The sequence below is a fragment of the Agelaius phoeniceus genome, unplaced genomic scaffold (assembly GCF_051311805.1).
Source record: "Agelaius phoeniceus isolate bAgePho1 unplaced genomic scaffold, bAgePho1.hap1 Scaffold_108, whole genome shotgun sequence".
NCBI classification, from domain to species: domain Eukaryota; kingdom Metazoa; phylum Chordata; class Aves; order Passeriformes; family Icteridae; genus Agelaius; species Agelaius phoeniceus.
This window is the reverse complement of record NW_027509874.1, coordinates 561101-574347: the sequence shown is the minus strand read 5'-3', so window position 1 is coordinate 574347 and position 13247 is coordinate 561101. Positions and strand designations below refer to the sequence as shown.

General features: G+C 52.5%; 1 protein-coding gene and 1 long non-coding RNA gene across 2 annotated transcripts in view; one reads left to right on the top strand and one right to left on the bottom strand.

The window, feature by feature from the left end:
* LOC143692805 (uncharacterized) overlaps positions 1–13247 on the top strand; it is a 369941-nt gene that overhangs the window by 131998 nt on the left and 224696 nt on the right. The window lies entirely within an intron of this gene.
* LOC143692801 (uncharacterized) lies at positions 1055–12647 on the bottom strand. Its single transcript, XM_077173032.1, has 3 exons — positions 11740–12647; positions 2036–2051; positions 1055–1525 (listed from the first exon to the last, which is right to left on the bottom strand). The coding sequence occupies exons 1-3, from the start codon at positions 12645–12647 to the stop codon at positions 1055–1057; spliced, it is 1395 nt and encodes a 464-aa protein (XP_077029147.1).

The following is a 13247-nucleotide window of genomic DNA, read 5'->3' as shown; positions in this document are numbered from 1 at the left end:
ATGCTCAGTCCCTTGGCAGCTCCATGGAGACCCCATGCCAGGCATGGTTGCCATGGACACCAGCTCAGGCCTGCAGCCAGAGCCTGTTGCCATGGCAACCATTGGCAGCCCCCATCCCCAGGCTTATGGGATCCCAGAACCACAGAATTGGCAGAGCTGGGAGGGACCCATCAGGATCCTCCAGTCCAACTGCTGGCCCTGCACAGGACACCCCAACAATGCCAGCCTGGGCCTGGCAGCGCTGGCCAAATGCTGCTGCAGCTCAGAGAGCCCTGGAGCTGGGACCCTTCCCTGGGGAGCCTGGCCAGGGCCCCAGCAGCCTCTGGGCAAAAACCTTTTCCTGACATCCAACCTGAGCCTGCCCCGACTCAGCTGCAGCCGCTCCCTCCACTCCTGTCCCTGGGCACCAGAGGGAAGAGGTTCCCACAGCCCCAGCCAGGGACCCGCTCCCAAGGCTGCTGCCATGGCCACCAGGGCTGGCACCAGCTGGGATGCTCGGTTTCCACGGTCCGGGCTTCAGGAATGGGATTCCCCAATTTCCTGCTCCCGCTAAAACCGCGCTGCCCTCGCTGCCCACCCGCCTCCCATGGAAAGCACAAAAGGCAAAGATCCTGGGCTGGGATAAGAACAATTTATTTGGAACAGTAATGAGATAAGGAACAAACAGAACAGAAACAATATTGATAACAGAAGGGATCAATAAAACTGTTTACAGGGAAAATTACAACATCAACTACTGGCTCTTCCCAGTTTCGTATTTCCCCTCCCTGGAATGGACACCCTTCTCCTCAGGGAGAGAGAGTCCCTTTCCTGCCCCTGGCAATGACCTAAAGTGAGAATGAATGTAATCACATGGCCATGGCCAGACCCTCATGTTCTTCATTCCACACCATGTCATTGACAGGGGCAGGAAAAGGTACAGGTGTCTTCCCAGCATGGATCACAGGGAACATGGATTACCCGGGCTCTTTCCAACATGGGTTTTCCCATGGGGGTTGAAGCTGGAGCTGGGCACAAAGCTCCTCCTGCACTTGGGGCTTTTGCAGGGCGTCTCTTACCGGTGACTCCGTTGGTGTCTTGTCAAGTTAGAGCTGCTGGTGAAGCTCTTCCCACACTGGGAACACTCGTAGGGCCTCTCCCCGGTGTGGATGCGCCAGTGGGTGATGAGGTGGGAGTTGTGCTTGAAGCCCTTCCCGCACTCAGGGCAGCGGAAGGGCCTCTCCTGGGTGTGAATCCGCTCATGCAGGAGGAGACTGGAGCTGGTCTGAAACCTCTTCCCACACTTGGGACACTCGTAGGGCCTCTCCCCAGTGTGGATGTGTTGGTGCCTGATGAGGGCAGAGCTGCAGCTGAAGCCCTTCCCACACTCCCCACACTCGTAGGCCCATTCCCCAGTGTGGATCATCTGGTGGCGGATCAGGGTGCTGCTCTGCCTGAAGCTCTTCCCACACTCCAAGCACTTGTAGGGCTTCTCCCCATCATGAAGCTGCTCATGGACCACCAGCTCTGAGCTCTGGCTGAAGCTCTGTCCACCTGCCTGGCTCAGGGTGGGTCTTTCCTCCTCAGAGCCCCCTGGGCTGGCTTTGGAGCCCCTCCTCCTGTGGGATCTCTGGGGATTTTCCTCCCTGTTGGATTCCTCCGCCCTGGAGTCACTCAAAACTGCCTCTTGCACAAGGTTCTGCTGTGGGGATTTGTCCTCCCTGGTCTCCATCCTCAGCTCCTTCCCTGGGGGAAGAAGGACAAGGAGAGGATGGGATTTGCCTTTGTGCCACAGAGAAGGGGAAGGAGATCCCCCCAGAGCATTCCTGGCAGGACGGGGTTGGCAGCAAGGTTGTCCTGCAGCCGGGGGCCGTGCTAGGCATGGAGATGGAGCAGGAGAGAGGGGGAAAGGGGCACTGACTTCCTCCTCACCTGCCTGGGGCTCCTGGGGCATCTTCCTCTTCCTCGCAGCCTCCTCCTTCATTTAGTGAAGGTTTCAGGATGGGAAATCCTGCTTTGGGAGGAAAACAAGGGATGAGCACACTAAATTTTATACTGGATTGAAGGCAAACCTGGGGGAGAGTCTCAGCCAGAATTACAATTTAATAAGAAAATTAAGATCAAGGCAATGATACAGAAACACTGCCTTAAACTGACAGAGTCAGGATATAACCTGACACCCTGTTGCTCAGGGTGGTGGCAGCAGTCCCATTAAATGGTGGCTGCAGTCCTGTGGGAGAGATGAACGTGATTCTGTCCCAGCAGTGATCCTGTAGAAGGGTCTGGTCTTCCTCTGGAGGTCCAGTTGTGGTTCTGGAGCTCTTGTCCTCTGGGAATCCAGTAGGCAAGCTGCTCCTGGTGTTTAAAGGCTCAGCTTATATCCAGGTAGGAATGCTTGGATCCTCCCCCTGGGCGGAGCATCCCACAATGGGATGATGGAATTTTATCAGTCCTGCAGTGACACTCAATGGCCCATTCCCAGAAGATATCTCCCCTGGAGGGCGTTATCAGGGCTGAGTCATGGAAGAGATAAAGAACACTGCCCCGCCTGTTTCTAGCAGTTGATGAAGATGGGCATTGAAAACATGCATTTGGTTCCATCTTACATTGCAACCTGAAACAGTGGGGGAATCCCTGCTCAGGGGGTGAACACCACCCCCCTTACCCAAACTGGCTCAGGTGTAAAACCCCCACCCTGGGAAGGCCACACACACAGGGGACAATGTCACACTTGCCCTGCCCCAGGGGAGGTCTCTGTCCCTGTCACTCCCTTACTCTCCCCCCCTTTTCTCTTTCTTTCCATCTCTCTCTCTATCTCACATTTACTGTTCAATAAAATCCACGTAGGATTTGGTCTTGTTAGCGCCTTAATTTGGACAGAGGCATCTCTCTAACCATTTTCTTAACCAGATTGCAAAATTCTTTTGGCACAGTGATTTCAGGGCACTGTTCTTTGATCCCAGGTGCTTTTGACAACAGCATGGTTCCCTCCTCTGAGGAGGTTGTGGTTCTCTCTGAAGAAACTCTTGGAAACTCTGATGCAGCTTCCTCTGAGCGACCTATGGCAGAACTGATGAGGAAAACGGCTGTTGTGGGCCTGGAGTGTAAAGAAAATATTTTGTTGTCCTTCCTTGAAAAGTTTGTTAAAATCACTGGAGGAAAGGGAGCAAATGTTACCAGCGACACTGACAAGGTTCATTCACCCCATGGTGTAGAACACAAGGCTGCCTAAAGTGCTACAAGAAGGCCAGCTCAAGTAGCTAAATTCCCAAATAACTCCTGAATTCCCAGGCTTGGGGGCTTTGCCAAATGTGAGAATCATTATTCTCTTCATCCCTGTCACCTTTGTGACAGCTACTAAACGCTTCCCCTTCCTTTCAATAATATCGCTATTGGGCCGAATTTGCACTTTTCTTCAATTGGAACCTGCCAGCAGCTGAGCTCGAGCTGTGCAGGAACCAATGAAACTTGGAATTGCCACAGAATTGCTTCTATTGTCAGCCAGTGCTGTGGCGGCCGTGGGGCAGAGGGGTGGGAAAGGGGGGTCCGGGGTGGGAATGGAGGAAATGCCAGGGCCGGGTGCTGAGCACAGGGCTGAGCACACAGAGATGGTTTCGTTCTTGCTGAGCTCACACTGAACCAAGGCCTGTCCTGCCCCTCATTCAGCCACTCTGGGGAGGGGCTGAGGGTGTGGGGGAGGTTGGGAGGGGACACAGGAAGGACAGGAGATCCCAGCTGACCCCAGGGATACCCCAGACCATAGGACATCATGATCAGTGTATGAAGTGTGGGGAACAAGGAGGAAGGGGGGACATTTAGAGTGAGGGTTTTTGTCTTTCCAGGCAACACTTAGGCAGGATGGAGCCCTGTTTCACCAGTGGGCAGGGCCAGCACCAAAGATACAGACACCAACTTAACTTAAGGAACAGTGTAATTTAGATAGTGCAAATTTGCAAAAAATTACAGAAGTATTAGATTGGCAAAGCAAATATTCATTAGTGCATAATTCCAAAAGAGAAGATGTTGAAATGAGTATCACACAACTGTCCATTTCTGGCTGCAAGCTCTGGAGATTCTATCTCTGCCTTCAATCAGAGTTGCATTCCATAACAAGTCCTAGTACCAAATCCTGCTTTCCAAGGCTGGAACAGTGTCTCAGGTTTAGCTGGGTGTGTATTCAATTACCCTCTGTTAAAGGTGGAGCAATTATCATCTGTTAATTGAGCAGTTTACTTTATCTCTTCCACAAGGAATCCTCCCTCCAGGGAGATATCTTCTGTTAATGGGCCATTGAGTGTCACTGATAAAAATTCCATCATCCCATTGTGGGAAGCTCCGCCCAGAGGGAGGAGCCAAGCATTCCTACCTGGATATAATCTGAGGATGTGAACAAGAGTCTGCCTTCTCCCACAGGATTCCCAGAAGAGCAGCTGTCAGCTCCACGGGATCCCATTGGAAGACCAGGCCGATCGGCACCACAACTGGACCTTCAGAGGAAAACTGCACCCTTCTACAGGATCACTGCTCCAACAGAACCACACCTGTCACTGCAGGAGCACTGCAGCCACCATTTAACAGGAGTGCTACCAACACTCTGACCCACAGGGTGTCAGGCCATATTCTGACTCTGTAAGTAATTTTTTAGTCCTACTACATTTCTATTTTTAATTTTTCCACTGAAGAACTGTTATTCCTATTCCCATAGATTTTGCTTGACAGCCTCTTATTTTGAAAATTATAATTCCAAGTGAAGGGATTAACATTTTCCAATTTAAGGGAGTCTCCTGCCTTCCTTAGCAGACACCTGTCTTTTCAAACTGACACAATGCCCCAGGACAGCCAGGCAGGTGAGGAGGAAGTCAGTGCCCCTTTCCCCCTCTCTCCTGCTCCATCTCCATGCCCAGCACAGCCCCCGGCTGCAGGACAACCCTGCTGCCAACCCCGTCCTGCCAGGGATGCTCTGGGGGGACCTCCTTCCCCTTCCCTCTGGCATGGAGGCAAATCCCATCCTCTCCTTGTCTGTTCTCCCCCAGGGAAGGAGCTGAGGATGGAGACCAGGGAGGACAAATCCCCACAGCAGAACCTCATGGAAGAGGCCATTTTGAGTGACTCCAGGGCACAGGAATCCAATGGGGAGGACAAGTCCCAGAGATTCTACAGGAAGAGGGGCTCCAAACCCAGCCCAGGGTGCTCTGAGGAGGAAAGACCCACCCTGAGCCAGGCAGGTGGACAGAGCTTCAGCCAGAGCTCAGAGTCGGTGGTCCATGGGCAGCTTCATGATGGGGAGAAGCCCTACAAGTGCTTGGAGTGTGGGAAGAGCTTCAGGCAGAGCAGCACCCTGATCCGCCACCAGATGATCCACACTGGGGAATGGGCCTACGAGTGTGGGGAGTGTGGGAAGGGCTTCAGCTGCAGCTCTGCCCTCATCAGGCACCAACACATCCACACTGGGGAGAGGCCCTACAAGTGTCCCAAGTGTGGGAAGAGGTTTCGGACCAGCTCCCATCTCCTCCTGCATGAGCGGATTCACACAGAGGAGAGGCCCTTTCGCTGCCCCGACTGTGGGAAGGGCTTCAAGCACAACTCCCACCTCATCACCCACCGGCACATCCACACTGGGGAGAGGCCCTACGAGTGTCCCAAGTGTGGGAAGAGGTTTCAGACCAGCTCCAGTCTCCTCCTGCATGAGCGGATTCACACCCAGGAGAGGCCCTTCCGCTGCCCCAACTGTGGGAAGGGCTTCAAGTACAACTCCCACCTCATCAGGCACCAGCGGCGCATCCTCACTGGGGAGAGGCCCTACGAGTGTTCCCAGTGTGGGAAGAGCTTCACCCAGAGCTCTAACTTGACCAGACACCAATGGAATCACCAGTAAGGGAAGCCTTGCAAATGCCCCAAGTGCAGGAAGAGCTTCGTGCACCACTCCAGTTTCATCCCCTATGGGAGGACCCACGTTGGTCAGAGCCCTGGTGACCCACATTCCTGGTGATCCATGTTGGAAAGACACTGGGCTGGTTGTTCCTTTCTTTTGGCCTTAATTTTCTTTGGATTAATCTTCATCCCTCAAAAACAGAGAAAATTGGGGTAAAAATCAATAAATTCATCAAAGGCATCTAAAGCCTCACTTTTTACTTGTGTTTCAGAGGAATCTGGGATTCAGGGAAATAATTGGGAGAATTTGGGAGTATTTGATTTAGTTGTCTCCCTTTCTTGGCACTCAAAGAGACAATAGGGTTTGATCTGTCACCTCAGTGCCACTGAAACTACTCACTCCCACCCCAAAATTCCTCAATTCCACAGCCCCTTGGGGTGAAATGGAGTTGAAAGGGATTGGGCAAAGTGGAATGCAAATCAGGAGGGTGAGATGAGCATTGAGTGGGGCAGGATGGGTGGGATGGGTTTTGAGATGTGTGGAATGGGGGAAGTACAGCTTGGAAGGGATGTCTTGATGTCCAGGAGGGGTGGGAAGGGTTGGGGTTGGGACTGGGGAGGTGGGCTGGGGTCGGGAATAAGACAGCCAAAGTTTGGGGATAAAGGGAAGGGAAGGGAAGGCCGTTATTGACTGAGTTTTTGGATATTCCATGTTCATGAAGAGATGCCGGGGTATCTCACATTTCTGAGGTGGTTTTGGGGCACTCCCCAGCTCTTGGGGGTTTCCTGAGAGCAGCTCCATGGAGCCCAATTGCCAGGGGTGGTTGCCATTGGCACGAGCTCAGGGATGTAGCCAGAGTCCATTGCCTCGGTGCTGGAGAGCAGAGAAATGATGAACGGCCCCAGACAACTCCAGTGTGTGTTTGGAGACCTGTGAGCTGACTGGGGAGAGGCCAACAGCAATGCCCTGGAGAGATGCACCTTAGACTCTGGGCATTCCCCACAGCTCAGGGTCAGGAAAGAAGCTTCCCCCATGGTGCCTCACAGCACTATGTTAGTTTCTCCCAGTTCTGTCCTCCCTATTGGCCCTTTGGCTTTTCTACCTCTTTTACCCTTATATGTTCATGTTCTAGGGGGTTCTCCCTTCCCTGTTTTCCCATTGGTTTATGTCTCCACCTATCCTTTCTTGCACTCCCTATTGGTCCCTTCCCTGTGTACCACCCCTGAGCCCTCAGACTACTGGATCCTTGATGCTCTCCTACACCCCCTCTATCGTGATTTATACCCTAGACCCTCCTTTGTCTTTGATTTTTGCCCCTGGACCTCTTCATCATTGCCTGAAATAAAACACATTAAAACTCTATGCCTGGACCCTCCTGTGTATTCACTGCTGAGCTGCTGTGTCTGTGTGTCTGTGTGTGTCTGTGTGTGTGTGTGTCTGTGTGTGTGTGTGTGTGTGTCTGTGTGTGTCTGTGTGTGTGTGTGTTTGTGTGTGTGTGCATGTGTGTGTGTGTGTCTGTGTGTGTGTGTGTGTGTCTGTGTGTGTCTGTGTGTCTGTGTGTGTCTGTGCGTGTGTCAGTGTGTGTCTGTGTCTGTGTGTGTCTGTGTGTGTGTGTCTGTGTGTTTGTGTGTGTGTGTGTGTGTGTGTGTGCGTGTGTCTGTGTGTTTGTGTGTGTGTGTCTGTGTGTCTGTGTGTGTGTGTCTGTGTGTTTGTGTCTGTGTCTGTGTGTGTGTGTGTGTCTGTGTGCGTCTGTGTGTGTGTGTGTGTGTGTCTGTGTCTGTGTCTCTGTGTGTGTGTGTGTGCCTGTGTGTGTCTGTGTCTGTGTCTGTGTCTGTGTCTGTGTGTGTGTGTCTGTGTGTGTGTCTGTGTCTGTGTCTGTGTCTGTGTGTGTGTCTGTGTGTGCTGGTGCTCCTGTGGCTCCTGCCTGTTGGTGCAAGATGCTCTCAGGGAAGGTTGCATTCACCACCACCGCAGACCACAACAAGCGGAGCCCGAACAGGGACCTTTGTCTGGTACCCCTGGAGAGCGTCTCCAGCATGGCTGCAATCTAAGTCGCCTTTGGGTCAGCCACTACCCTAAGGCAACCTCTGAGTTTTATCAGGGCACGCTGAGGGGAGAGACCTGCAACCCTCCCAGAGTCACGGACTGGAGGATCGCTCTCCTTGACAGACCCACCACGAGATCCTTTGTTGAGGCACTGATGGATGAGTATGTTTCAGTCAGTGTCCCCCTTTTCTTTTGTTTTCTCACTTTAAATCCTATGGGTGGGAAGACTGCAGAATAGGCACAGAACTCATTGTTCCACAACGGGAGATTTATATCCAAGTTACATTAGCCCTTGTTGCTTGGGGAATCATTTTTCAAAGAAGAATTTGAAAGCTTTTTACCATTTTCTTTTCAAATATTTTATGTTACAAGGAAGTCAGTTTCACCACTTGAGATTTGGTGTATGGTCGGGATCAAGTTATTTGTTTTAAAAATGCAGGGAAATTTTAAAGTGGGGAAGTTTTATTATCTTTTTCGTTCCATTTATGTTAAAAAGCTTTATCTTCTTTTTTTTGCTATTTATGATTCAGTTAAAAAAATCAGGGGAAAATTCAGGAAAAGTTTTGGGTCCCCAGTTCAAAACCCCTTCCACTTCATCCTCTCCCCATGCCCCCAAACCCTCTTCCCCACCTGAGGAGCAATCAGCAGGCAGATGTCACTATCCAGCACATGGTTGCTGCCGTCTCCCTGACGCCTCCCGATCTCCTCTCTCCCCTCACCAGGATGGCACTGGCCGTGCTGCTCTGGACCTTCCCCTCAACCTTCCTCCTGTGCCTGCATACCCTCTTTCATCTCCCCCAGTGGCCATTACCCCACAAAATGGCGCCGGCAACATGGCCAGCCCTGCCATTTTGTCCCCTCCTGATCCAAGTTTTCCCACCCTCGCACCCCAAAATGGCCACTTTCCTGTTCCTGCTCCTCCATTGTTGGGCTCCTCCCCTGCAACACATTCCCCTCCACCCATTGTGTCGATGGTTGTCCCTGTGTTGGGATCCCAACCACCCTTCCCAACGCAGGCTCTGCCTTTTCCCTTGTGGTCTCCACCTTCTCCACCCCAGGCTCCACCCCTGGGGCCATGACACTTGTGGCTCCCACATCCCCGGAGCCGGAAGTGGCCATGATGGTGACCGGAAGGCAGCCATCTTGGCTGCCAGCAGCCCACGGCACGGGGCTGCACCGGTTACCCAGGAGCAGCGCTCCTCTACCAGCAGGCCCTCCTCCTCAGCAGAAGACAGTGATTCCCCAGACTCTAACACCGAGCCTGAGGATCACTGGGCAGGGGAGTGGGAACAAGCTGCTAGGGAAGGTGACTGGGAGATGGCAGGGAGATTGCAGACCCTGGAGGCCCCTGTCCAATCCAAAAGAGGGAGGAACCCAAAGCAGGTATCCGTGCCTGATAAGAAGCGCTGCAAGGCATGCAGGGACTGAGAGAGGGGGTCCCTGTCCTACAAGAATAACAATCCTTGCCAAAAGCTGTGATGACAAGCACAAGCAGCGTGGAAAAGAAGAACGAAAGATGTGGCGTATAGATGCAGCAATAACCTGAAAAAGGAAACAGCTCTGTACTGCCTGAACAATACAACTTCCTATCGATCTTGCATTCCAGAAAAAAGATGTTGTTTAATTAGTTCCTACCCATTCAATTATTTCAGTTGTATCCTAATCTTATGTACTATTTCCTCTTTGAGTTATTACTTTCATACTATTATGACTTATAGCTATTGTTATGTAAGTAATGTTCCCTTATTCTGTTAGGTGCTTGCAGAAATCCATAGGGGAAGACTTTTAACTAAACAAAAAGGGGGAGTTGTGAGAACCTGTGAGCCTACTGGGGACAGGGCAAGAGCAATGCCCTGGAGAGATGCACCTTAGGCTCCGGGCATTCCTCACAGCTCAGGGGGAGGAAAGAAACTTCCCCCATGGTGCTCTGAAGCACTATGGTAATTTGTCCTAGTTCTGTCCTCCCCATTGGCCCATTGGCCTTTCCTATCCCTATTACCTTCATATGTTCATGTTCTAGAGAGTTCTCCCTTCCCTGTCTTCCCATCAGTCTATGTCTCCACCTTTCCACTCTGGCATTCCCTATTGGTCCCTTTCCCTGTATACCACCCCTAAACCCTTAGATCCCTGATGCTCTCCTCTACCCCCTCTTTTCCTGTATTTCTACCCTAAACCCTCCCTTGCTGTTCTCTTTAACCCCTAGACCCCCCCCTGCAGTGTTAGACCCTAATAAACTGTCTTGCTTGGAAAGACAGGAATTTGCTAAGGAAGGTAGAAGCCTCCGCTGAAATGGAGAATGTAAACCCTCCCCACCCCTCCAAATTGCTATAAATTTTAAATTAAGGGGCTCTCAGGCACAAAAATATGGGAGCAGGAAATAACAGCTCTTTAATAGGGAAGAAAAAAAAGGATAAAATAAACAGTGCAGTACACTAGAACAACACTGACAGAGTCAGAACCCAACCTAACACCCTGTGGGTCAGGGTGTTGGTGGCAGTCCAATTGGAAATGTGGCTGAAGCCCTCCTGCAGTGTCAGGAGTGGTTCTGTTGGAGGAAGGGGGGCCTGTAGAGAGGGAATTATTCTTCCTCTGAAGACCCCGTGGAAGAAGAGGCAGCTGCTGTTTCTCTGGGGAATCCAGTGGAGAAAGCCGTGCTGGTGTCTCAAAACTTCTGGATTCTATCTGGGTAGCAATGCTTGGCTCCTCCCTCTGGGCGGAGCATCTCCCAATGGGATGTTATAGTTCTTATCAGTCGTGCAGTGACATTCAATAGTCTGTTATCAGCAGATGTCCCCTCCCGAGGGAGGTGTGAATGTGGTCACTCAAAGAGACGGATAAGGCAAACTGCCCACTTGACAAAAGATAATCTGCCATACAGATGGTAATGAAATACATCTTGCATTGCAATCTTCAACACATAGAACTGGCTGAGCTGGGAGGGACCCATCAGGATCCTCCAGTCCAACTGCTGGCCCTGCACAGGACACCCCAACAATGCCAGCCTGGGCCTGGCAGCGCTGGCCAAACGCTGCTGCAGCTCAGAGAGCCCTGGAGCTGGGACCCTTCCCTGGGGAGCCTGGCCAGGGCCCCAGCAGCCTCTGGGCAAAAACCTTTTCCTGACATCCAACCTGAGCCTGCCCCGACTCAGCTGCAGCCGCTCCCTCCACTCCTGTCCCTGGGCACCAGAGGGAAGAGGTTCCCACAGCCCCAGCCAGGGACCCGCTCCCAAGGCTGCTGCCATGGCCACCAGGGCTGGCACCAGCTGGGATGCTCGGTTTCCACGGTCCGGGCTTCAGGAATGGGATTCCCCAATTTCCTGCTCCCGCTAAAACCGCGCTGCCCTCGCTGCCCACCCGCCTCCCATGGAAAGCACAAAAGGCAAAGATCCTGGGCTGGGATAAGAACAATTGATTGGGAACAGCAACGAGATAAGAAACAAATGGAACAGAAACAAAATTGATAACAGAAGGGATCAATAAAACTGTTTACAAGGAAAATAAAAACACAACTCACTGGGTCTGCCTGGCCACAATTTCCCATGTCTGGAAAGGACACCCTTCTCCTCAGGGGTGAGAGAGAAAGAGTCCCTTTCCTGCCCCTGGCAATGACCTGAGGTGGGAGTGAATGTAATGACAGGACCATGGCCAGACCCTCATGTTTTTCAATGCCACATCATGTCACTGGGAGGGGCAGGAAAAGGGACAGGTGTCTTCCTCCCATGGATCACAGGGAACATGGATCACCGGGGCTCTCCCCAATGTGGGACCTGCAATGGAGGACCGAATTTGGAGCAGTGAACGCAGCTCCTCCTGAAACTGGGGCATATGCAGGGCTTTACTTACCCATGACTCTGTTTGTGTCTGGTCAAGTTACAGCTGAAAGTGAAGCTCTTCCCACACTGGGGACACTCGTAGGGCCTCTCCCCAGTGAGGATGCGCCGCTGGTGCCTGATGAGGTGGTATTTCCACTTGAAGCCCTTCCCACAGTCAGGGCAGTGGAAGGGCCTCTCCTCTGAGTGAATTCGCTGGTGCTTGAGGAGATCGGAGCTGGTCTGAAACCTCTTCTGACACTGGGGACACTCGTAGGGCCTCTCCCCAGTGTGGATGCTTAGGTGTTTCACAAAGGTGGATCTGCAGCTGAAGCCCTTCCCACATCCCCCGCACTCGTAGGGCCTCTCCTCAGTGTGGATGCGCTGGTGCCTGATGAGGTGGGATTTCTGCTTGAAGCCCTTACCACAGTCAGGGCAGCAGAAGGGCCTCTCCTCTGTATGAATGCGCTGGTGGCAGAGGTAATTGGAGTGTATCTGAAACCTCTTCTGACACTCGGGACACTTGTAGGGCCTCTCCCCAGTGTGGATGCGTTGGTGCCTGATGAGGGCAGAGCTGAAGCTGCAGCCCTTCCCACACTCCCCACACTCGTAGGCCCATTCCCCAGTGTGGATCATCTGGTGGCAGATCAGGGTGCTGCTCTTGCTGAAGCTCTTCCCACACTCCAAGCACTTGTAGGGCTTCTCCCCATCATGAAGCTGCTCCTGGACCACCAGCTCTGAGCTCTGGCTGAAGCTCTGTCCACCTTCCTGGCTCAGGGTGGGTCTTTCCTCCTCAGAGCACCCTGAGCTGGGTTTAGAGCCCCTCCTCCTCTGGGATCTCTGGGGATTTTCTTCGCCATTGGATTTCTTTGCCACGGAGCTGCTCAAAACTGCTTCTTCCACGAGGTTCTGCCAAGGGGACTTGTCCTCCCTGGTCTCCATCCTCAGCCCCTTCCCTGGGGGAGGAAGGACAAGGAAAGGATGGGATTTGCCTCCGTGCCAGAGGGAAGGGGAAGGAGATCCCCCCAGTGCATCCCCGGCAGGACGGGGTTGGCAGCAGGGTTGTCCTGCAGCCGGGGGCCATGCTGGGCTGGGAGATGGAGCAGGAGAGAGGGGGAAATGGGCACTGACTTCCTCCTCACCTGCCTGGGTATCCCAGGGCTCCTTCCTCTTCCTCACAGCCTCCTCCTCCATTGAGTCAAGGTTTGGGAATGGGAAATCCTGTTTCGGGGACCAAACAAAGGTTGCGCATATTGTCTTTTGAACTGGTTTGAAGGCAAACCTGGGGGAGAGTCTCAGCCAGAATTACAATTTAATAAGAAAATTAAGATCAAGGCAATGATACAGAAACACTGCCTTAAACAGACAGAGTCAGGATATAACCTGACACCCTGTTGCTCAGGGTGGTGGCTGCAGTCCTGTTGGAGTGATGAACGTGTTTCTGTCCAAGCAGTGATCCTGTAGAAGGGTCTGGTCTTCCTCTGAAGGTCCAGTGGTGGTTCTGGAGCTCTTGTCCTCTGGGAATCCAGTAGGCAAGCTGCT